The sequence below is a fragment of the Lithobates pipiens genome, unplaced genomic scaffold, assembly GCF_037356315.1.
Source record: "Lithobates pipiens isolate NorthernLeopardFrog02 unplaced genomic scaffold, aLitPip1_a1.2 Scaffold_8, whole genome shotgun sequence".
In the NCBI taxonomy this organism is placed as follows: Eukaryota; Metazoa; Chordata; class Amphibia; order Anura; family Ranidae; genus Lithobates; species Lithobates pipiens.
The window spans coordinates 280,793,611-280,818,636 of record NW_027507903.1 but is presented as its reverse complement, the minus strand read 5'-3'; the positions used below and the strand labels follow the sequence as shown (position 1 = coordinate 280,818,636).

Genomic DNA, 25,026 nt, shown 5'->3' with positions numbered 1-25,026 from the left:
CCAGACAAACTGATAAATATATAGATGAAATAGAATGGGAGCTATTTCACCTGCCAAATGATTTGCATTTCTGTCCATCCACTCTTGACATTTGCACAGCCCTGTCAAACTGTATATCCAGGCCTGATGTTTCTTTGTTGCAATTAGGCAATAAACCTAGGTCATCTCCCTGCCCCCAGCCTGTGATAAGGAGGGGGAAGGAGCAACATAGGTTTAGTTCTCTGCTGATGCTGACCTTTTTTTGTGCCAGCATTTTTCTAGTTAGCTGATACATGCAGTACATTTGAATTGGCCTCCAGTTCTGTCACTTTCTCTCCCAGTCCAAGCTCTTCTGTACAGTACAGGGGACTATAGAAGGCTAGGGTATCAAATTAAGGTAGTTTCACTAGCATTACTGTGTTTGTTTTTTGTTCTGTTTTTTCATAACTGCCAAGAGTTTAGTTTTAGGCTTTTTATTTCCAAGAACAAAGAAAACTGCTTCCAGATTTTGCCAGCTTGTCTGCGCTGTTTCTATAGCAATATACATGTTCTAGTTTTCTCCCTACCAGTCTGTTTGCATGCTGCATTCTTTAATCAGATTTTTCAATGCTCACTTCTAACACATATCAAAGAAAAATCTATTTGAAAATGAACAGCTCAATTGGAAAATGTAAGTTATTTCATGATGGTTTTAATCTATTAGTCTTTAAGGCTGCTTTATAGGACAGAATCTAAGTGATTTGCACATATGCTTAGGTTGGCAGCACATAAGCACTCATGTGCATAATCTTAGCATAGACTTGAAAAAAAGATCGCTTTCTTTGTTCCAGTCACACTAGTGTGAAAAATTATAATTGGATATTCTGTATCCTTAGATGGGGTTCACACTTGAAATGCATAGATGTTAATACACATTATGGATTACTGTGACATGTATTGATAAGTGTTGAGTTAAAAATGTAGTTTCAACGTATAGAAAATAGAGGCCAATGCACCCACAGCACAGAAAAAGAATAAAGAACCAACTCTTGTCAATGATTTATCATCCATAGCAATCCATGTTGTACAAGTTCTCCAATTTAAAATAACTTCCATGAACAGGGATTTAAAATTACTCAATTGAAAGGCACGAAGGCTAATGTAGAAGGTGGGATCAGGGATAAACATAATATCATAAACACACACACGGGATTAATACATTTTCAAAATTTGACCAGGTATACAAATGTCTTGTTTTTAGCAGTTCCTATACATTATTGCAAAATACACTAGTGATACCCAACTTAACCAGTTGCCGACCGCCGCACGCCGATGTACGTCGGTACAATGGCACGGGCAGGCATAAGGACATACATGTACGTCCCTTGCCTCCCGCGGGTCGGGGGCCCGATCGGGCCCCCGCCCGGTGCCTGCGGCGGTCGGTTTTCGTCCGGGAGCGATCCGGGACGAGGGGGGCGGCCATTCATTCATGGCCACCCCCTCGCGATCGCTCCCGACGAATAGAAATCCCCGGTGACATCACTTCCTCTCCTGTAATGTAAACACAGGAGAGGAAGTGATGTATTCTCTCCTCCGTGTCGGTATTTTCCGTTCCGACACGGAGGAGAGCGGATCGGTGAGTTGCACCAACACTCTACACACACAGTAGAACATGCCAGGCACACTCACACCCCCCCTTTACCCCCCGATCACCCCCCCAATTACCCCTGCCCCCCAGTCACAGTGACACCAATGTCATTTTTTTTTTTTTTTTTTTGCATTGGTGTCATTTGTGACTGTAATAACTGTTAGGGCAGTTAGAGTTAGCCCCCTTTAGTTCTAATGTACCCCCCTAACCCCCCCAATAAAGGTTTAACCCCGTGATCACCCCCCGTCGCCAGTGTCACTAAGGCTGGGTTCACATTGCAGCGGTTTATGAGAACGAATGTGATTCGCACCGCACTGCAGTGCAAATCACATCCGATCTCTGTGCGATTCGAGTTCAGCCATTCGCCGCACCCGCCGCAAATTCGCACGGGACCCTTTTTTTGGCCCGCAGCAGAATCGGATCGCATGGGTGTTCACACCATGCGATCCGAGTTTGCAGATCGCACTGCGATATGCGAACTGATCTGGGGGTGTCAGTAACATTTCACTGACACTCCCAGCAGTTCGCATAGGGCAGTGTGAACTGCCGCCGGGAGGCATGCGATGCGGGAACCCGCCGCGGATTCGTGCGTTCCCGCATCGCTCCAGTGTGAACCCAGCCTAATAAGCGATAATTTTTCTGATCGCCGTATTAGTGTCACAGGTGACGCTAGTTAGGCAGGTAGGTATTTAGGTTCGCCGCAGCTTTTTATAGCGCCAGGGACCCCCATATACTACCGCATAAAGCCCCCTGATTGCCCCCTAGTTAACCCTTTCACCAGTGATCACCATATAACTGTTACAGGTGACGCTGGTTGGTTAGTTATTTTTTTATAGTTTCAGGGCACCCGCCATTTATTACCTAATAAAGGTTTAACCCCCTGATCACCCGGCGGGTGTCATTTGTGACTAATAACTGTTAGGGCAGTTAGGGTTAGCCCCCTTTAGTTCTAAGGTACCCCCCTAACCCCCCCAATAAAGGTTTAACCCCGTGATCACCCCCCGTCGCCAGCGTCACTAAGGCTGGGTTCACATTGCAGCGGTTTATGAGAACGGATGTGATTCGCACCGCACTGCAGTGCAAATCACATCCGATCTCTGTGCGATTCGAGTTCAGCCATTCGCCGCACCCGCCGCACCCGCCGCAAATTCGCACGGGACCCTTTTTTTGGCCCGCAGCAGAATCGGATCGCATGGGTGTTCACACCATGCGATCCGAGTTTGCAGATCGCACTGCGATATGCGAACTGATCTGGGGGTGTCAGTAACATTTCACTGACACTCCCAGCAGTTCGCATAGGGCAGTGTGAACTGCCGCCGGGAGGCATGCGATGCGGGAACCCGCCGCGCATTCGTGGCGTTCCCGCATCGCTCCAGTGTGAACCCAGCCTAATAAGCGATCGTTTTTCTGATCGCTGTATTAGTGTCACAGGTGACGCTAGTTAGGCAGGTAGGTATTTAGGTTCGCTGCAGCTTTTTATAGCGCCAGGGACCCCCATATACTACCGCATAAAGCCCCCTAATTGCCCCCTAGTTAACCCTTTCACCAGTGATCACCATATAACTGTTACAGGTGACGCTGGTTGGTTAGTTATTTTTTTTATAGTTTCAGGGCACCCGCCATTTATTACCTAGTCTCACTAGTGTACCCCTAAATTTAGGGGTGTCTACTTTCCAAAATGGGGTCATTTGGGGGGGGGTTTGTGCCATCTTGGCATTTTATGGCCTTCAAAACTGTAACGCCCTTAGAAAGCCTGAAGGCGGTGCTTGGTTTTCGGGGCCCCGTACGCGGCTAGGCTCCCAAAAAGTCCCACATATGTGGTATCCCCGTACTCAGGAGAAGCAGCAGAATTTATTTTGGGGTGTCATTTCACATACGCCCATGGCATGTGTGAGCAATATATCATTTAGTGACAACTTTGTGTAAAAAAAAAAAAAAATTTTTTTTTTGTCATTATTCAATCGCTTGAGGCAAAAAAATAAAATATTCAACGGGCTCAACATGCCTCTTATCAATTTCCTTAGGGGGTCTACTTTCCAAAATGGGGTCATTTGGGGGGGTTTTGTACTGCCCTGCCATTTTAGCACCTCAAGAAATGAGATAGGCAGTCGGAAACTAAAAGCTGCGTAAATTCCAGAAAACGTACCTTAGTTTGTAGATGTGACAACTTTTGCGCAAACCAATAAATATACAATTATTGACTTTTTTTTTACCAAAGACATGTGGCTGAATACATTTTGGCCTAAATGTATGACTAAAATTGAGTTTATTGGATTTTTCTAATAACAAAAAGTAGAAAATATCATTTTTTTTCAAAATTTGCGGTCTTTTTACGTTTATATCGCAAAAAATAAAAATCGCAGAGGCAATCAAATACCATCAAAAGAAAGCTCTATTTGTGGGAAGAAAAGGACGCAAATTTTGTTTGGGTACAACATTGCATGACCGCGCAATTACCAGTTAAATGCATGACCGCGCAATTACCAGTTAAAGCAGCGCAGTGCCAAAGTGTAAAAAGACCTCTGGTCATTTACCAGCAAAATGGTCCGGTCTGAAAGTGGTTAAAGGAATCACTTACATAAGTATGTATACAAAAATTATAATCCATCTTCAATACACGCAAAACTAAACACACATTTAAAACATGTAACATTAATAAATTACCAGCATGGCCAATTTATACAGTATAGTTATGTGATTATAGGCCATTCTAGTAATAAAGTTTTTTGCTTTTTTTAAATACGTATGGATGTTTTTATTTTTTGCTTAAATACCCATGTAAGGGGTTCCCCGTTGTTGGACATCTATACTGGAAAGGAATTTAGTGACCTGTGTAGTTAATATTAGCATAAAACCAAAACACAAGAGTTTTGATATCTTCACTAAATCCGCAAAATCTTTATTTATTTTTTGCAAAAAAGCCCCTCGTAAACTCTGCTCCCTAGGACTTCTGCAGCCATCTGCAGTGATATTAAAGCTTCATTTTTTTATATTCAAAACAAACGTGTTATACTTAGCTGCTCTGTGCAATGGTTCCTCTTCTTGGGTCCCCCACTGGCGCTCCTGCCTCCCCCCCGAGAAAGCCACTTTCTATTTGGCACTTATGTTGACTTGCTCCCAAGCAGCCCTGCCTGTGTCTATTGACACAGACAGAAGGGCCCATCCCCTCATCATAGGGATTTGCAGCAGTAGCCAATGGCTTCCGCCGCCATCAATCGGCTTGTGCACAGCAATGGATCAAAAAAACCAAGATCCTCTGCAATAGAAGGTTGCCTTAAGCGTTTGGAACCACTTTAAGTACAAATGATTACTCCAGCAAAGCACCTTTAACTGCAGCAGAAAGTGTATAAATATGTATATGGTGTAAATATACACCTTTATTCCCTTAGTCCCTCCAATTTGTAGATTTCAAGGTTTTGTTTGGAACCACAGGTCGGCACAGTCCAACACAAACTGAGAATCATAAATGTGCCGATACTAGTAGTATCAACAGGCCAGTCAGTAAACAGAAAGAGAGCACTGTTTTTTTTTTGTTTTGTTTTTTTTATTTACACACATGATGCATTTAATTCCAGAATGTACAGTACATGTTGCAAGTGTTGGAACTAAAAACGGTTATCCTTAACTTACCGGTACACTGTTCCAAGTTGAATGTAATGAAAGGAATCAATCTTCATCAACAGCGCCTTTTAAAAGAAGATAAATTGAGAAAGATTTGCAACCAATTATAATAAACATCACTGGCAAGGTTTTCTAACTAGAACTTTAGTGGTATGGTTCAAAAAGCTTTCTATCCAACCCTTCTATGGAAGGGGGGCTGGAGGGAAAAAATAAAATAAAAAGAAAGGAAGAGGACACACACACACAATAAAGATCATCTTCGACTATAAATGGAGTGGAGTTAATGGGTCCAGGAATAATTAAGGGACTGCAGGTATAAGGCTGCAAATTAGTAGCTTTGGCACTGAAAACTGGCTGTATTTCAAGATTTCATTTGCTCTTAATTTTAAAATATTGTTTTTTGATTACAGTGGCATTTCCTTGTAACACAATATATGACAAACAAGATGTCAGAAACCAGCTATAATGTTCTAACAAGAGCTAATCAACAAAGAAACCCAGCCTGGCAGCTTTAAATATCAGCTGCAAAATATTTGTGTACATCTTGATCAACTGGTCTACTTTTAAATCAGTAGTTCTTTGGACATGGAGTCAGCTTTCGGATTCTCAAATAATTAAATGTATATATATTTATATTGTCATACACCCTCAAGCTGGCCACCTGCATCATTTTCTAGCCAGTCCATACTCTGCCAGCATATTGCCTGTGGTAAAACGGACCATAGACAGCTTGTCCTCTTTACACAGACTTCTAACAAGGGCGGCCACACATTGGCTGAATGTTGATGTGCGGATGGCCAGCTTTCCCCATCTAGTTTTGCTTTTTGTTGTCTTTGTCCTATTGGGGAGATCAGTCTTAGATTCCTGTCCCCCCCCCCCCCCCCCCACTTTAAACCCCTAACAGATACTGAGGAGATTCTCTCTCTCACACACACACACACACAAATACTTGGGGCCAACCAGCTGATATGCTCGGCCGGCAAAAATCAGAAGTGATGTTATATGTTGTAATGTATGTGTATTGTATTTTCGGACAACAACTATACTGACTAAACGAAAAGCAGTTGATTCGCTATCGTACTTGTCCAATCGAATAATGCCGGATGAACAGTTGTGATCAGCTCTCAAAAGTAGTGTACACACGATCCAAAAATCGTACGATTCTTCCTCAGATGACATTTGGATCATGTATACGGGCCAGACAGAGGTTACTCATCACTAGTTTAAATGTCGATGTACCATTTGCCTTAATTTTCTGCGCGATTTATGGTTCGATTTCAGACTTAACTATATCCGTTGAGGTCTATGTACACTTACTACAACTGTGTGATATGTAACCCAGAATGCATATTGCTATGTTATCAGCTGTTTGATACTGCTGTATCTCTGATCATTCTTTCCAATAAAAACTTTTTTTTTGGGCAAAAAAAATAAATAAGATTCCTGTCTCAGACGCAAATGAGAAGACATATTCCCAGAAGTGAGGGATGATTCTGCCTTAGACATTTGTCCCTGGGGGTCCCCATTGTAAGATTTCCCCTCTGCTTTTTCTATTAGAACTGTAATATTTTGGATTGATCATAAAATGGCAATGGACAGGATGAATCTACCCAGTGGGTACACATATTCAGTACACACACGTTAAAACAGTATTAAACCCAATAGCAAACATTTCTTATATTGCAGCTTACCAAACCTTGGATGTGGTGGTGGCACAATTAGGTTTCCATTTCTGGGTTTTCTTCGTTTTTTTTTTTTTTTTTGTTTTTTTAACCCGACTATCAGTAAGTCTGCTTTTCAAAAAGAAAAAGCTCTTGCAGATGTACCAGTTACAAGGATAACACAAAAACAATTACCACTGATAGGGGTGCTTGCAATAATCAGCCTATTTATGAAAAACTTTTATCCCAATAAAAACGAAAAAAAAAAAAAAAGTTGCTGTAACTGCTTCTAAAGCGTGAGCTGGAATTTGGCTTCAATGTTTTGTTGTATCTAAAGCTGCTAGTACATCTAACACTCCCCTTCCCTCAGATCACCAATGTGGCTGTCCAAAGGTCCACCTGCATCCAGAAGGTTGGCAGTCTAATACAGGAGGTGCGTTACTGGCCCTTTCACCAGGTGAAAAACAGGGCTGGGGGGGGGGGGAATAAGGAAGAAAATGAATGTAACCAACACGTCTAAGGTGAGCTGCAGTACTAGTAAATACATGTTTTGGTTTGGGGTTAAATGCCACTTTAAATAGGACACATAGGGATTGCTTAATTAAAACTAGAGAGTGAAAAATCTGGTACAGCTGTGCATGGTAGCCAATTAGCTTTTAACTTCAGTTTGTTCAATTAAGCTTTGGAAAAAAATAAAAAAATAATAATGTTAGTTAATTGATTTCTGTACAGAGCTGCATCAGAATTTGCACTCTCCAGTCTTAGTAAATCAACCCCATAGGGTATCGGACAAACAGGAAATATTTTAAACAAGTGAATTGGACGTTTAAACACTTACTGCAAGTGAATATCTCTGGTGCAATATGGGGTAAACTGTGTTAGAGGATAGCTAACTGGATTTCATGATAACTATATAAGGTTAAGCAGTAGAGAACAAAACGTTACTATTTTGCTTTGTAGAGATATGGATGATTTAGCACATAATAAAATACAGTGGGGCAGATTGATTAATTTAGAAATCAGCTTAAATGTATACTAGGTTAATGTCTTACCTTATGAACATCATAATGTAGCCCCCGAATTGCAAAGTTTGGATTGTATTCATATTTTTTTAACTCACTTGGATACTAAAAAAATAAAAAGAAATATTAGAAATTATAGCCACAACTCAAGTCTTTAGGCAGATACTATGGGATGGATTTACTAAAGGCAAATAGACTGTTTACTTTTCCAAGTGCACTTGCACTCTGCAAGGGAACTATCACCAGATCTTATTGAATGAGGTGAGGATTTGTTATACATTTTCCATGCACATGATGAATATTCTTTCTAAAAGTGGAGGCTTCACACCACATTAAATAAGCTCAGGGGAATTTGATTGCAGAGTGCAACTTTACTTGCAAAGTGAACCGTGTATTTGTCTTTAGTAAATCAACGCCTATAAAAATTCCTCCAACTCAGTACAGGGCAAAAAAAAAAAAAAAAAAAAAACACACACACACACACACACACCAAAACAGTAACCAGGATAGTAGGCACTTACATCCAGCATGCCAAATCTAAAGCTCTACTCTCCTGGCTCATCTGCACGCTGGCAGTTATCCTTCCTAACAGGAAGTTCCGGCAGCGATGATGTAGAAGAATAAGCAATACAATACACCTCTGTCTATTCAATACTGCCATTAAAAGGTCAGGTTAATAGACAATTTAAGCACAAAAAAAATAAAAAGGATGATCAGAAAAGAAAGTCTATTGTTTAACAAGCAATCAGTATAGAACTCAATGTAAGATTTCACATTATTTATAAAACAAGCAAAACAAGCACACTAGGCTGATCTGATTACACTAAAAACATACCTTCCTCCATCTCCATTACACGGCGGGGTAATTAATGGTGTGTGCTTTCGGTTCAATACGCAGAAAGATACAAAGATACCATTTCTGGCAAGCTCAACAGGTATTTTCTGTACTTGCTGAAAATGTCTTTGCCTGAGAAATGAAAAGCAATGCAGCCACCACATCTACGCTGAACTGCATAAAATTTTTATCCTTGGGTTTAGATATTCCTTGACTGGTTAGATTTCTGACCCCTTTTCTGGCATAAGCTGCTCCCAATGTCTAACTCAAGCTTTGCGATCACTTTAAAACAGTTGGTTTGGATCAAGCTGGTCCAAACCAACTATTTAATTAACAAAAAAGTGTCGGCTGCTATTGCTTTATAAACTGTACGTAGTATAAGCTACAAATATACAGCACAGCACTGCGTTATGGCAGTAGTACGATGACCACCTGTCCTGTTACCAGAGCAGAACTGAATTAGGGAGAGAGCAGCTCAGCTATGCACAGGAAGCTCTGCATTCATATAAATGAATACAAGGATTCCTCCGATTGGCTGACGTGGAGAGGCAGGTGGATGTCAGGATCTCACCCTCAACCAGAGTAAGTCTTGTATTCATTGATAGAAATACAAGGCTTCCTGTGGGTGGCAGAGCACCACTCAGCATTCCTCGATTTAGTATTGAAAACGAGACCTTGTACCGCTTCTGGAACATAGTGCTGTATATTGTACATAGTTAATGCTACAGACAGTTTATATAGCACTGACAGCGGTTAGTGTGTCAGCAAAGCAAAATAAAAAAAGAAAATGGGATCCCAAGAGTTCTCAAATAGATTTTTTTTTTAATTAAAAAATGTGTGTGTATATGTGTATATATATATATATATATATATATATATATATATATATATATATATATATATATATATATATATAATTATTAAAAACAATAGATTCCCCCTCATCACCATCTTGATACTGTAGGACAGGGATATGCAATTAGCGGACCTCCAGCTGTTGCAGAACTACAAGTCCCATGAGGCACTGCAAGACTGACAGCCACAGGCAGAGGCATGATGGGACTTGTAGTTTTGCAACAGCTGGAGGTCCGCTAATTGCATATCCCTGCTGTAGGAAAAAGAAAATATCCACAAGTACAGTCTGCGATACTAAACTAAACTAATCTCTTCCCTAAACAAACTTGCATTTTTTATCCTTTAGCTCTACTTTTATAAATGTTCTCAATAAACAAAAAATATTAAACTTTTTAACTCTGATCATTGGGATCACAATACTGTACATCCAGATGTAAACACGGATACTTGTGAACTCCTCACTACATCTTAGCCATCACTGTATATGGCAGGCAATGCAGAGCATAATTCAAATCTAGACAACATTTGCCTTTCATATTTAGCTCATTCACAAAATAATAAAAAAAAAAAAAAAAATTTATTATTATATATATATATATATATATATATATATATATATATATATATATATATATATATATATATATATATATATATATATATATATATATATATATATATATATATATATATATATATATATATATATATATATATATATATATATACACACATACACACACACTTTCCTGACATTTTCTTAGTCGCCTCCTACAGCAAAAGCCATGGTCCGCAGGAAGCGATCTCATTGTTAAGATGTGCAAGTCAAGAGACGGGTACAACATTTTTTTTTTTTTTTTCCCAAGGCATTAGATATACCATGGAACACTGTGGAGAAAATATGGCACAGAGACATTACCAAGAACTGGATGTCCCTCAAAAATTGATGAAAAGACAAAAAAATAAATAAAAAAAAAAACACTGGTCAGGGAGGCTGCCAAGAGGCCAAAAGCAACATTAAAGTGGAAGTAAACTCCCCCATCGTTTTCAGCCAAGGAAGCTGCCATCTTTGCCTCTGTTTAATCTTCAACTGCTATGGTGCTGCACATGTGATTCGTTATGACACCAGCCATTGGATGGTTTGATAGTTGGCTGAGAGGGAGGAGGAGTTTATTAGATTTCCTAAGAGAGCATTCACAAACTATACTAACCATCTGAGGTGGGGAATTCTAACAGACAATGGCATCAAAATAAAAGCATTTGTAACTTTGAATAGCAAAACATTTTTTTGCTCCCAGTAAATACCTTCTACAGCCCACTTCCGGTTTCTTGTCTGGTGGCTTATGACATGCACAGCCCTCTTTCACTCTCATGAGAGTTTACCAAGAAGGGGGTGGGGCTGAGTCATAAAAAGGGCCAAAGAAAGCTGCAGGACTGCAGTGCTGGAGGCGTGGCTCTGTGTGAATCCAGGAAGTGAACAGGCAGCACCTTCAGCTGCCCACAGTTAAAATGACTGCAGCTAGACTTAATGGAGTGTGAGATTTCTGCAGCATATTTGGCAAGTACAGAATCATAATATATATATATATATATATATATATATATATTTTATGCAAAGTGGTGGGAGGAAAGCTCCAGAGTGGCAGATGTTTTTATAAACCCTTCTTAATCCACAATACAAGGGTAAGGTGGCAGAACTCATCCTACCTTCGCAGAGAAAGCAGAGGATGAAACATCCTCAGGAGGCCTTGAAGAAAGGTTTGAGAAAAGCATTTTCAGACACTGGGGAGGTTACAATTTCCTGAAGCTTCGTTTAGTCAGAGGAAGAGTGGTGGAGAAGGTGGCCGGCTGACTGATGCCTGTAAATAAACTTTTCAGTCCTCAGTGTCAAGGTCTGATCGGTTCAAGCAACCATCGCCAGTGTCTGCATTACATGGTGCAGGAATATCTACGGGCAAGAGCAAACTTGAAGACCTTTCCAACAGAGCATCCACTGAGTTACTGGGTCTTGAGGATGGACCACTGGCCAGAATTTGCTCAATATTCAATTGAGCTACCGGCCTGTCCTGCATCCAGCATGCTTTCTTTGAACGCACATTCAGTGCTGCTGGTGGATGTGTAATGAATCAAAGAGTGTGCCTGTCCACAGACTCCATCGATTGATTACTTTTTATGAACGTGAGCCTGTCTTAGATCAGCAGCTATCAAGCACCTGATGGCGATGTAACTGGTTGCCTATACTGACTAGCCTATTCCTCCTCAATCTTGATGATGCTAGCTTCCAACAATATTTTTGGTTTAGGGCACCACCACCCAGGGCCCAATTTTTCTGGCCCGTTTAACAGGGGCATGCAATTACAATTTTTTTTATATAATATTTCAATGCAGGGCCCATTGCTGCATCCCAAAAAGAGTAACTGAGGGCTTACAGTGTTGTGGCACCACCAACATCTAAGGTCTAATTTTCTGCAGAGTATATAGGAAAAGGCCATATAGTATATTTACTGCTGTTCAAAGTATATAGTGCCTGGGGCACCCCCCCCCCCGCTTTTTTATTTGGGTGAGAGGTGCCCCCTAATATCCATACCAGACTTGAAGGGCCTGGTATAGATTTTGGAGGTGACATCCACACCATTTATTGGGGGCATTTTTTGTATTTTTTTTTTAATCTATATTGCCAGGATCCGACAATACATTACAGCCGCGAGCAGGTTTAAATTAAAGTTTTTCCTTTAGAAATGTAATTTTGCTGTGGCACTGTTATAAACATGGGAAAAATGCGCTACTTTACAGGTATACGATATTTAAAAGAATATTACATTTTACTGTTTCAATTTAAGCATTATTAAAATCCCTGTTCTGAAAAAAAAAAAAAAAAAAAAGGCAGTTTTTAAAACTTTTTTTTGCATTGATACATGTCCCCTGGGGCAGGACTCTGGGCCCCAAACACTTTTTATGGCTATAAGATGCATATAAGCCTTTAAAATGAGCACTTTTGATTTTTCACGTTTGTATCCCATTGACTTCAACGGTGTTAGAACATTTTTTTTTCCTGTTTGCATGTTCTGCTGCAAACCAAACCGGGGGGGCGTTTGGCTCATCCCTGACGATAATCTGCACTGGTGACACCGCACTGATGGTCCCTGACGTGCGGCACTGGTTTGCATTTATATTAATTATTATATTAAGATGCATTTATATTAAAATGCTTTGCATTAATAAGGCTGTAACCTATGGGTGGGTGTACCAATGGGGGATATTTGAAAATCCCAGAGTTCTACTTTAAGTTAAAGGGCTCACACATCAAATAAATAACTTTTTAACTCTGATCATTGGAATCACAATACTGTACATCCAGATGTAAACACGGATACTTGTGAACTCCTCACTACATCTTAGCTATCACTGTATATGAAAGGTAATGCAGAGCATAATTCAAATCTAGACGACATTTGCCTTTCATATTTAGCTCATTCACAGGGAAAAAAAAAAAAAAAAAATTAGATATATATATATATATATATATATATATATATATATATATATATATATATATATATATATATATATCTATCTATCTATCTATCACACACACAGTCATATCTTACCCGATGCTCATTGATTAGGAGATCAAGAGCAGTATTGAAAATCAAGGTGTGAAGATCTTTAGAGTAAAATGCTAATGTGTAGTCATAATCAAAGCCATAAATTTCAATGTCAGCGAGACTCATCTCATTGTTTGCAAAGATGGCACTTGGATTGAACAGATTGCTTGAAATGGAGGGAATGAGTTCTGCAAAAGAAACAAAGCAAAATGCTATATTATATTGAATATTAGACCCAAAATGAAATATAATTTTCCACAAAAAATATTATTATTTTTTTTTTTTTTTTAAAGTCTGTGTAAAGGTTTTTTTTTTATGCCAAAAGTACTGTAAAGGCTCATTCATACCAGCAGGCGGACGCGCGTTAAAGTGCACATAACATGCGCCCTGCAATGGGTTGTCAAGAAGCAATATAGCACTTGCCCTTTTTCACATCTGTGTTAACTGTTACGTGCTGCAGCCTGTCACAATGGTGTCCATTTCCGTTTATATTTTACAAAAAAAATTGGATTGGATTATGTATTGTGGTTTTTATTTTATTAATGCACAAAAAGGATTTTCACATGGAAACAAAAAAAATGCCAGAAAATGCCCGGTCTTCAAGTGGTTCTAAAGGCAAACACTTTTTTTTTTTTTAAACCTTAAAAGTCCATCTAGATCACTTCATGCTGGCCCTTTTGCAGGAATAGCCATGTAAAATGCCTATACTGTTTAAAATCCAGTAATACATATTGGGGTTGATTAACTAACAGCAAATCCACTCTGCACTGCAAGTGAACTTGAAATCGCTGCAGATCTGAGGGGGAAGATCTGCAAAGAGGGGAAGCTCTGCCGATTTGATCATCCAATCATGTATAAGCAAAAATGCTGGGGTTTTTTTTGTTCCTTGCATGTTCCCCTCGGATCTACAGCGACTGCACTTCCAAGTGCACTTGTAGTGCAAAGTGAAATCGCCTTTAGTAAATAAACCCCATTGTCTCACCCTGCTCTGAACATTCTCAGTTGTACTCTATATTTTGGCACTGTGCCAAAAACGTAGCGGCCAATCTGCTGACATTTACTGCTGCATAGGGCTCTGGGTTTGAGCAAAATAGCAACCTCCAGCAAGAACAAGAGAAATGCTGGAGGCAATTTACAGCACATGCAAAGTTTTTCAACATAAATTATTAATGTGGAATGTAAGTTCTTTGTTAACATTGTTTTATGAAGGAATTATGGGTAAAGTTTCACTTTTATGCATTCTCTGCATGAAGTTAAAAAATGTTCCACTCCAATCTTATCTTGATCCAGCAAAGTGCCCGAGTGCAGTAGCTCTGCTCTTTCACAGAAGTCAGCAAGAGCTCCCACTGCTGTCAAATCACAGCCAGTGAGGAGGGAGCAGGGCAGGACTGAGCCTAGCCATGCAATGGACACACAAGCTCAGGAGCGAACCTGCACAAACACCCCCATAGCAAATGGTTTAAGTGTCAGCAAGGTACCCCAGAAAAGGAGGATCGAGCTGCACTGTGCAAAACCATATGCAGAGCAGCCAAGTGCAACTAGTTTGTTATAAAAAAAAAAAAAAAAAAAAAAAAAAAAAAAAAAAAAAAAAATTAAAAACCAACCACATCAAGTTTACAATCACTTTAAGCAAAAATTTGATGTCACCACTATGGTACTAAATTCTAACATTATTACTTTATTCATCATCTAAACCAGGGCTCGACAAACCCCAGGCGCCAGGTCGCCAATGCGACCAGAAATCGCAACCTGGCGCCTAAGCTGCCACCAGCCCACTTACTATTGATGCCCCAGAAATGCAGCAGCATTAACACTGACTGCCGTCCTCCTCCACACTCAGCAGTGCCACGCTAAGTGTGTGAAACTGACAAGCAACGGAGAGAGGAGGATCTGTCAGATTTCAGCTTGATGTTGGGGTGGGCGGGACCCAGCAGCTATCAAACACCAGCCAATGGGATCTGGGCGGGCCGCTACATGTATGTGGCCTCGCCCCTTTTCTTAAAGCGGAGCTCCGCCCTAAAGTGGAGCTTCCGCTCATTGGAACCCTCCCCCCCTCCGGCGCCACAATTGGCACCTTTCAGGGGGGAGGGGGGGGGGGGGGTGCAGGTACCTGTACAGTACAGGTATCTGCACCCACTTCCGGCGTAGATTCTGCAGAAGCTACGCCCCTTTCCGAAGGTCCCCTGCTGTCCCCTTGGAAACACACGGATCCCAGAGACAGCGGGGACCATCCTTATTGCGCAGCGTGACTCGCGCATGCGCAGTAGGGAACCGGGAAATGAAGCTGCAAGGCTCTACTTCCTGATTCCCATACCCAAGATGGCGGCGGCAGCACCCGAGAGACGATCGGCTTCGGGTGCCGACATCGCGGGCGCGCTGGGTGGGTAAGTGTCATTATTTTAAAAGTCAGCAGCTGCAGTATTTGCTTGATGGCTGCTAAGTCCCGCCCACCCAGCCGGGCCCCGCCCACCCCGACATCAAGCTCAAATCTGACATATTCGCCTCTGTTACTTGTCAGTTTCACACCCCGGCTGGGTACCACCCATTCCGACATAAAGCTCAATTCTGACAGCTCCTCTGTTACATTTCAGTAACAGAGTGCTCCGTGTGAAACCTGCCAGTGCCACCTGCCAGCGCCAACCAGTGCCACCGCCAATCAGTGCCACCAATCAATACCACCTGCAACCACCAACCAGTGCCACCACCAGTGCAACCTGCCAGTGCCGAGTGTCACCGCCAATCAGTGCAACCTGCCAACACCAACCAGTGCCACCGCCAATAGTGCCACCTGCCAGTTCCAAACCAGTGTCACCTGCCAATGCTATCTGGCAGTTCCACGTGCCAGCCAGTGCCACCGCCAGTGTCACCTGCCAGTGCCACCGCCAACCAGTGCAACCTGCCACCAACCAGTGGCACCAGCAATCCGTGCCAACTAGTGCCACCGGCAACCAGTGGCACCTAGTGCCGCAAACCAGTGCCAGTGTCATCTGCCAGTGACAACTAGTGCCACCGCCAACCAGTGCCACTGCCAATTCCAAACCAGTGTCACCTGCCAATGCTATCTGGCAGTTCCACGTGCCTGCCAGTGCCAACTAGTGCCACCGCCAACACCAACCAGTGCCACCTGCCATCACCAACCAGGGCCACCTGCCAATCAGTGCCAACCAGTGTCACCTGCCAGTGCCATCTGGCAGTTCCACGTGCCTGCCAGTGCCAGCCAGTTCCATCTGTTGCCAGCCTTACTCTCTGGTCAGCCCATAACCCTGATGTAACAGCGTTTCAATGGAGTTATTGACTGGGTGCTCCATTGTGAGTTAGGGATAGGGGGTGAAAATCAGTGGCCTTACCCTGGGAGCTGACAATCCATACCATTCAAAAAAAAAAAAAAAAAAAAACACACATGGCTCCTAACTTTTAACTGGCTCCTAAATTCAAAGCAAATTTGTCAACCCCTGATCGAAGCAAAACAAGTAGTCACCTCTTGCAATGGGAAGGAGGACCCACTGCAAAGGCACAGCTAATGCACAAAATACTATGCTAGATTCTGGACATTTAAAAAGGAAAATAATGTCTTTATGAAAGGGGTTGCTAAAACGATAAAATTAAACTTTGAGAAATAAAAGGCAATTGAGCCGCCAAGGAAGACTTGAAATCTTGGTAGTTGCCAGCATTCCTTCCCCCCCCCCATAATAGACATAATTGTCTATTATGTTGTGTTACTTCTAGTCCATTACAATACTAAGTAACTAGGCTTAAACATACCCACCTTCATTTACCTAATCCCCCCCCCCAAAAGATTTTATAGAATTTTTCACAATAACAGGAGGTATAGATAACTGGGTTATAGAATCAGTTTGAAGAAATCAGGATTGTACAACAACGCAATAGTATGAATTACTTGTACATTGTAAGAAAGCAATCTCATAACTTTTGTACTTAAACACAATGAGTATAGTTATTTGCTTCTATATGGTAAATTAAGTGTCTGTGTCTATTATTTTCAATGTTGCTATGATGCCAGGGACCCACCTTCATTTTAAGCTCTATACCAGGGGTCTCAAACTGGCGGCCCTCCAGCTGTTACAAAACTACAAGTCCCATCATGCCTCTACCTGAGGGAGTCATGCTTGTCACTATAGGCTTTGCAATGCCTCATGGGACTTGTAGTTTCACAACAGTTGGAGGGCAGCCAGTTTGAGACCTTTGCTCTATACTAACTATCCTGTAAATGAAAGATGTCTAGATTTAAACTATTCCCTGGGCACATGATCTCCCTAGTACCAGCTTCAGTGTAGAGAGGAGATCGCTGACAATGGCTACAGAGTCTATTCATTGACATCACCCATAGGCCTACTATGGCAAGAAGCTGCAAGGTAGAAAGTGCGGGGTCTAGAGGAGGAGGGCTTAAGTCAGCTGTCCTTATTTCTACTGCTACCATGGGGAAGAGGATCTGGAGGAGTTCTCTCTGCTGATGACAGTGGCGAGAGCCTCTGCTCTCATTTAAGTCTCATTTAAGTCACTGCATCATAGTTGGGCTCAGGTAAAAGTAAGGGGGGGGCACCCCCGCACCAATTAGGACGGTGCTTGCTGCCAATTTGACATGTCAAAACACTCCAGTGTGAACCAGGGCTAAAAGGAAATGTCCATCATTTCCTAGGACTGCAGAGGTGGACCCTTGTGTGAGCATACTTAGATGATAGCTGAAAGCTGTGGGCTGAGAGTTTATTTCGGCAGCATTTAGCAAAACTTCCAGAACAAAATGACATTTCTACAAGGAGTTTTGCACTGGCCCATAATAAGCAAGCAGAAAGTGAAGTCAGAACTCCTGAACAGCATACTGCTGAAATCTGCGTTTTGTTTTGTTTTTTTATTATTCAAAACACAACAACCACAAAACTTTTTTTGAACTCGGATAGATAGAAACAGCTGTATTCAATGAAAGGCAAGGCAAAGTACTGCAAGTCTGGTGTCAGATGAGAGATTATGTAGCATAACAAAAATCGCTGCTACAATTGCTGGTGATGCATTACTATGAAGTGGTTTGTTGTTGCTAGAAGCTAAACTGGTTCAGTAGCATTGGGTTGTTGTATTCTGCCACAAATCACACTCCTTCAGCGATTGGTAGCTAAACCCATAGAGGTGAATAAAATTCATACATCACTGGTGAACTTCTTGCTGAAATCAAACACTGCTAAACTCAATTACCGAGCGACCAAGCTACCGCTGAAAGAGATTAGACAGTTACTAGTAGTTGATATTTAATTAAACTTAAAGGCAAAATGTCTAGTCTATACACTGGCAATGCATATATTGTGCACAAGCCCTTAACTGTGCCCAGGGCTTCTGTCAGAAATCACAGGGCCCCATACAACCAGCCTGACAAAGGCCAGCCACCCCCAAAACAGTTTTCTATGCCATCACTCAATGTGCTCATGCAGGAAAGGAAGGGGCTACTAAATGAGACATTTACTGTATCCTTCCCCCACACTCCATATTGAAAGATCTTTTTGGGTGCTTGCAGTTTCTGGCAGATTGGAGAGCATGGTAGCCTGCAGCACAAAGGGGGCCTGGGCAGCAGGGAAAAAAAAAAAATAATAATAATAATACACACGTGTATGGTGGTAGGGACCCCCCCTAATTACTGGAAATGATCCCCTGTATGGTTCTCACTGCAGAAGCTGAAAGGCGACGAGAGAGAAATGCGGCCTTCAGCTGCTGCAGAGAGAATACAGGGGGATCAAGTCCAGTAGTTGACCCTTCGCAACACTGATCAACCACCCTGCCCATATTCAATCCCTCCTGTTGCCTGGGCCCTGTACAGAAGGACCGGTGGTACCCTCTTATCCATGGTCCGACTGTGCCTAATCAAATAAAAATAAAATAAAAAAAATAATCCATCCATACCTTATAGTAGTAATAAGCCAAAAAAAAAAAAAATTTTATATATTTATTATTTTTACCAATTTTTAGAAGTGGTGGCTGCATTATTTTTTCCTTTGTTCTCACCTAGTGATCAGCCCAGCAAGTCCTCTATTTTTCAACTAATCTTTAACAGACCAAGCTTTCCAGTAAAGGTGGCAGCTAAGAGTGTTAAAAGTGGTTCTAAAGTCAAAATTTTCTTTTACCTTAAAGTGGAACTTTAATCTAGAAAAAACATTTTGTACTGGTTAGGCCCGCAACACATCCTGGGAGTGTCCCCACTGAGTTTCCGAAGTTGTGGTCAGAAGGGGACTATGATCCATATATGGGTACAGTGCCCCAAGGTAAGACACTTTTGGATCAGAGTGTACAACTTTATATATACACCATTACCCAAAATAATCTGATTAAATCTCAGAAGAGTGCCCTACTGGGATGCATGATGAAAGAAGGAAATGCATTACTTTTATATCTGCAAAAATCACTATAGCCAGGTCCTGGAAGTCAGCCGTTATACCATCCGAAACAGTTTAAATATAAAACCTTTCTGGAATATGATAAATAAGCCCTTATCAGCTATTTTAAACAATAAAATTAAACTGTTTTTTTTTCTTCAAAACGTAACATTTTTTTTAAACCGGGAAATCAATGTGTTTGGTTCCGCTTTATTATTTACTGCTGTTCAGGGGCTCTGGGCTTTAGCAAATTGCCAGGCTTCAGCAAGAAGAAACAGGAGCAATGCTGGAAGCAGTTTAAAGCACACACGCAATCATGTTTGTATTTCGATTACTGGATTTTTGCTAGAGAAGACCCAGCACGTCCAACTCCATTCATTCATATTAATATATGAATAAAGTAGAGAGAAAATAAAACGTACAAATCAAATCATTTGTGGCTCATTTGATTCAAATCGGAGGCAAAAGAGGGGGAAGAACTATCAACAATGTCCAAACGCTTACTCATTGACAAATAATCAAGTAGGTGACCCTGGGAAGCGGCAACATAAAATACTCGCAGTATGGTGACTGAAAACAAATGACAAATACATTGGCAAGAAAGTCATAAATGGATACATGTTTCAATTTTGTATTTAATTGTTTGCCTTTTACTTCCAGTTGACACATTTTAGTTAAAAGTTTGAGACATTACATAAACCTATTTGAGCATGGCAAAACGAACAAACGTCAAGTCAAGTGCTAGTCAGACAACACAAAAGAAACTAGTAGGGGTGTAAGGTTAGATAGGAAGGGAAGAAACTCTGGACAGCCACACTCCGGACGGAATCTGTAGTAACTTGTGCCTTTATTTTTCAAGTAAAAAAAATTACATCACACGGACCACAGCAAACGAGAACATAGAACAAAAAACGGACGCGTTTCACACTGAAATCAGTGCTTACTCATAGCTAGGTGCAGGTTAAAGGACTCATTCGCACCAGATGCCATAGAGTATCTATAGTATTGTACCTGTAGTACAATTTGCAATTTACATCTTGGGGTTCATGTACACTGAATGTTTGAAAATCTATTCTGAACGCTTTTTTTTTTTTTTTTTTTTTTTTTTTTTTTTTTTAGCACTACAAAATGGTCAGAGATGATTCCCCATTGAAAACGCAAGTTACCGCATAGACGCGTTTACACGGTTACAAGCATTTCAAATGCCCTTGAATTGATGTATAACTATAAAACTATCCTTGTGAAAAGAAAAAATTAAGAATAAAAAAAATAAATAAAAAAAAAAACACACACGCCCAAATGCTCCTAAACATCTGTTTACCAGCTGCGGTGTACATGAGGCCTAACAGTGTTGCAAGGGGTGTTTAGGGTCTCCTTTCACTTGGTTTGAATTGGAGACTGCAGACACCTGCTGACAAAATACAGCCTCCTTGACCTTTCATAGTATACTGCAAACCAATCCATCACCCTAATGAAATTAGCCCCATTAGCAGGAATGCATTTTTTAAAGGAACCTTATCCTTCAATACTTGTTGAATCACTGACCTGGAAAAAAAGATGTGCATATCTGCTGTCACAACAAGAGGACAAACATGACAGCTCTAGTGCTGGCATCCTTTTAAAATAGGCGATAAAATGTATCATACTCCAGATACCCAAGGAACAATAGCCCTAATAAAAGGGATCACAGCAAGCCATATACACAGCACTACAAAGCTGTACAGCGCTCTATGGTAGTGTAGGACTCTCTATATTCACTTTTTTTTTTTTTTTTTTTTTTTTTTTTTTTTTAAGCAGAACTCTGGCATAAATAAAATACTTCACATTGTCCACTCACAAACGAAAGCAGAATCACTTCTGCCTTGCTACACTGGGGTCCTCAGTTCAAATCCCAAACAGGCATGTTCTCTGTGTGGGTTTCCTCTGGGTACTACGGTTTCCTCCCACATTCCAAAGACATGTTGGTAGGTTAAAACATTTGTAAAGTCATTTTTTTCTCCCTTTTAAGATAAAACAAAAAAAAAAAAAAAAAAAAAAAAAAAAAAAGTTTCACTTACCTGTTCTGTGCAACAGGATAACACCGGTCCTTCTCTTCTTGGGTCCCCTGCTGGTGTTCCTGGCTCCTCCACTTCTCTGTGTGCCAAAATAAGAAGCCTACTGTGGCACACCTGTGGACACAGGCAACAAGGCTTGGTCTCTACCCACCAACCCCCCCCCCCCCCCCCCCCGTTACAGGATTTGACTGACAGCAGTGGGGGATAAGAGCTGCTACAGACAGGCACGGAGCTAAAAAAAAAAAAAAAAAAAAAAAAAAATCAAGATTGGGCAAATATAAGGGGGGGGGGGTGGGGGGTGTCAGGAGGTACACATACTGAAATATTTTTTACAGCCTGAGCTTCTCCTCCGGGTCACAGGAGTGCAATTAGTTTTGCACTCCTGTGACCCATTTTCAGGGAAGAGTGGTTTGAAGTCCGCTATCCAAACGACATAACTTCCATCAGTCGAGGCAGCACATCACCACACTTTGGAAGTCTGGATCTGCCAGGTGCCTTGATTGATGGCCACTCCCCGCCCCTCCACAGCTCAGCGCTCCAATGAGCGCGGAGAAACGCTGATAGTCAGCAGCTCTCCTCTCTGGGATCCATGAGAACAGAGCCATCGGCATTGTTCGGTGGCTCAGTTCAGAGATGGCCGGGGACAGATGCAGCATTGGTCTGATGCTCCATCCACTGAGGCAAATTATATATATATATATATATATATATATATATATATATATATATATATATATATATATATATATATATATACACACACACACACACACACACACACACACACACACACACACACACATACGTTACAATCACTTTAACTGACTCCTGTCTAAATTGGTCCTACCACGTCGATGATGCATGCGAGGTAGGGACTTTGGATTGTAAACTCCTTGAGGGCAGGGACTGATGTGAATATTCAACATACATAAAGTGCTGCATAATTGTAAGCAACATAAAATTAACTAGAACAAATAAAAAAATTACTACTAGGTGATCATCTACTTCCCAACAGGCACCATGGGACAATAGAGGTCCATAACTACCTGATGACAGAGAAAGGGACAGTGACAAGACCAGTCATCACAACTGAAACTGGCAGTTAGGAAGACTGCAGGACCATGGATTTGAATCCCTCCCTATTGGATCATCATCTAAGAAAATTGGCACAAAAAATTCTTAATCAGCTGCAAGGGTGGATGAACAGCATGAAGGGGTTTTTATGCCCTGAGGTAGTAAATAAAGTAAGCAGAGTAATATTGCTCCAGAAGTAAACAAATACTAGTGAATTGTAATTTCTGCGCAACACAAAAAGTGCCACACCAATAATAAATAAGTAATCGGTAAATCACATTCTCCTAACGTACCAATGTTACTGCTTGCACTGTGCTGTGTTCCCACATCAAACCATAAGCATATCAAATAGTGCCGCCGAAACATCATTCCATAACATGAATAAATCCAACGAATGAATGCTGTGTGCAAGCAAGTAATAAAATACTGTAATAAACGTGAAGAACAAAAAAAATAAAAAATCCTGAATAAAAGCAATTTACTATATTCTATGCGCCACATATAAACAATCATTCCAAACAATGCTGTATAATAAGCACACACAACATTTTAGGTTAAGAAAGTGAGAGTCCTTCATTGAATTTGTTCCCCTGCTGTAGCAAATTGGATCATGCTCTGCTGGGGTTTTTTGCCTTCCTCTGGATAAACCGTGGGTATAGAATTGGGTATATGGGATTGTATGAGATTATTATTTATTTTTTATTTTTTTGTGGTTGAAGTAGATGGACTTGTGTCTTTTTTCAACCTGAATAACTATGTAACTATGTAATTAATGAGAGGGTTCACCATTGCAACCAGAACATGGAAAGAGTCTTTGCAAGTGCAAAAATATAGTAAATTGCTTTTCATCAAGTTTTTTTCTTTTTTGCCATTCTTCACATTTGAGTCTTTATTACCCAAAGCATTAATTTGTTGGATATATTCATAATATGAGACGATGTTGCACAGCACTATCTGATATAGGATTGCTCCAGAAGTAAAATATAGGCAATTTAGATGACAGCCACGTATTCCAATTAGACCCCAATTATAAGCTTGAGTGCATTCATTCCAATTGAAAGCACAACAACAAGGGCACTCCTGCTGTACGGGATACCTATACACTGCATCCTGCCATGGAGGTCTGCTGGGCACAGGAGCCTGAGCATTACTAGTCTACACCATGAGTTGTTTTCATTCATGGCACAATGGAAAGTACCTTTATTTCTGCAGGATCTGTCTTCATGTAAGGGGGATCTGACAGATGTGTGTGCTGCCTCTAGTAACCAATCATATCTCACCTACACAAACTGGTCTGGGAAGGGTTGCTAAGGGAGACACACACAGCTCCTCAATACATTACCCTATACAAAGCTCACACTGAGAAGGGTTGCTATGGGTGATGTCACTGTACAGAGATCACACACCGATGGGCTGCTTTGGGAGCTGTCACCATACAGAGCTCACAAGCAGGTTGCTATGGGTCATCTCACACTGATGGGTTGCTATGGGCGATGTCACCATACAGAGCTCACACACTGATGGGTTGCTATGGGTCATGTCACACTGATGGGTTGCTATGGGTCATGTCACACTGATGGGTTGCTAATGCTATGGGTCATGTCACACTGAGTACTCAGGCACCTGTGCCCCTCCTCTCACACACTAGGGAAAGGGTCACCCGGGAAGACATGCCAGGCTCTCAGCTCTCACCATTGATGCCTCTCCTCGCCTCCTTGTAGTTCTCGCTCAGGTATGTCCTCATGTCGCCGTTCTCCGGGCCGCTTGAATAACCAGCAGAGAGGCCATGCCTCCAGAGAGGTATCGGGGGTCTCCGTGCCAGCCCCCTACCCGCAGTCAGGGTCACCCGGCAGCAGCCTCCTAAAAGTGACAATGCTGGAGCCATAGCGAACAGTGCGTGTGTGCTGAGAGCGGCGCCTGTATAAGGAGCCAGGCACTTCCTAGTGACGTCACTTGGGAGGGAGGGGCTAGCACAGGGAAACCCTACAAGGGTCAGAGGCTGGCAGCCCGTCTGGGGCTATCTATGCGTTCTATACTGTACACGGCTCTGCTAGGCTCCCTACTAATTGCACTGCTGGCTCTGAGAAGCCAATGGGGGGGGGGCTTGCCTTTTAGCACATCATATGTTTAAAGTGTAAATAAAGGCAGAACTTTTTTCATGTTGGATAGAGTAAGGGAGAGTTATAACCCCTGTCAGCTTCTTTTTTTTTTTTTTTTTTTTACACCTGTGTCCCGTTGCCAAGATGTACCTTCACTTCCTGTCTCATAGCCAAACAGGAAGTGAGAGGAAATGCCTAAAAAGGCTTTGAATGTCACCAG

At 41.5% G+C, this 25,026-nt stretch overlaps 1 protein-coding gene across 1 annotated transcript in view; it reads right to left on the bottom strand.

Moving 5' to 3' along the window:
• The window catches only part of NT5DC3 (5'-nucleotidase domain containing 3), an 80,508-nt gene extending 55,869 nt beyond the window's left edge, over nt 1-24,639 (bottom strand). Inside the window, exons 1-4 of the mRNA XM_077472133.1 lie at nt 24,400-24,639; nt 13,209-13,393; nt 7,941-8,015; nt 5,237-5,292 (exon numbers count right to left, since the gene is read on the bottom strand). Of these exons, the coding sequence (XP_077328259.1) occupies nt 5,237-5,292; nt 7,941-8,015; nt 13,209-13,393; nt 24,400-24,592 (509 nt within the window). The 5' untranslated portion in view covers nt 24,593-24,639. The remainder of the gene's footprint in view (nt 1-5,236; nt 5,293-7,940; nt 8,016-13,208; nt 13,394-24,399) is intronic.
• Between the last annotated feature and the right edge of the window lie 387 nt (nt 24,640-25,026).